At 39.7% G+C, this 1,233-nt stretch overlaps 1 protein-coding gene across 1 annotated transcript in view; it reads right to left on the reverse strand.

The window, feature by feature from the left end:
* Positions 1–923: 923 nt before the first annotated feature.
* BAG2 (BCL2 associated athanogene 2) overlaps positions 924–1,233 on the reverse strand; it is a 26,275-nt gene continuing 25,965 nt past the window's right edge. Inside the window, 1 exon segment of the mRNA XM_025204488.1 lies at positions 924–1,233. This exon segment is cut by the window's right edge and continues 4 nt beyond it. Coding sequence (XP_025060273.1) covers positions 929–1,233 — 305 coding nt within the window. The 3' untranslated portion in view covers positions 924–928.

Genomic DNA, 1,233 nt, shown 5'->3' on the forward strand with positions numbered 1-1,233 from the left:
CTCCAGTCTGTCTGCATTACTCCCACACAGCAGCAGTGGTAACTGCCTACAGGGAAGCAAGTCTCCCAGTCCAGCTCAGCTAGGGCTTTTATTTCTGAAACTCACCAAAGTTACTACTTACTTAAACACAAAGAAAGGGTGCCAAAATACAAGGTGGCCCTGGACCCAGCCTCAGTGGTATATTTACTGATTTGAAAGGTCAACAGGAAAAAGTGGGCAGTGACTCCTCAGGATCAGGCAGGCTGGTACACGCTGCTGTCATAATGCAGCTCAGAAGCCCTGAGATCATTTCTCTCCCCTGCTCCTAGGTCTGCAGCAGGGAGCTCATAAAGCACAAAAGTGCTCAATCTCTTTACTGGGAGCTGAGCCATGTCTGGAATCAAGGCTCCTATTTCTGTAGGAGCCTTGGTTCCAGACACAGCTCAGGTCCCCAGTAAGGAGCTGACCCAACAATATTTTTGTGTTTGACTAACTGGAATTTGTTGGAAAGCCTCATCCAGCTCTATCTATTTTGATAGTTAACCTTTGGCTAGATCTTGGTATTAAGAAGCCAAGCAAATTTTGCTAGGTTAAATTTCAATACATGACAAAGAAATTTAAGTTTGTAAAAAGTTAGGAGAAAAAGAAAAGGCTTGATTCTGACTAGCTTTAATTTAGCAGACACATGTTACCGTTTGCAGTAGCAGTACTAACGATGTTTAAGCTACAGGAGCAAGCTCAACAGAATTCTTAGATCTTGGATTTTTCATTTCAAAAGAAAAGTATCTTCTTTCTTGGTGTTATCTAAGACACTGTTACCAACATCTATTAAATGTTTGTGCCCAAGAGTACTATTAGTTTAGTGTTTTAAAAGTAAATTTTCTTAGCTTTCTGTATGCTTTGTATAGAGACTTAATTTTTATCTGTCAAAATGGGAGCTAGAGTTGTTTTAATCCTGTTTATTGTTACAGGGCTGTTGGGTTGATTTTGGATGCTCTAACAATGTGATTGACTTGTCAGAGTTTTCAATATGCCTAAGAAGAGTCTCTAGTCTCCTTTTGATTTTCTTCTGATCTTCAATAGCGCATCCAATAACAACAGACTGAAATTTCTGATCAATAGGTACAGATGGTACATCAGATGTACATGCACCATAAAGCATCATTAAATGGCTTCTGGAATCTTCCAAATCATTCAGAAGTTTATCAACTATTTCATCAATCATCCTTGTGGCATGTGATAGGGATTCCTGCT

Source organism: Alligator sinensis, unplaced genomic scaffold, assembly GCF_000455745.1.
Source record: "Alligator sinensis unplaced genomic scaffold, ASM45574v1 scaffold482_1, whole genome shotgun sequence".
Lineage (NCBI taxonomy): Eukaryota > Metazoa > Chordata > Crocodylia > Alligatoridae > Alligator > Alligator sinensis.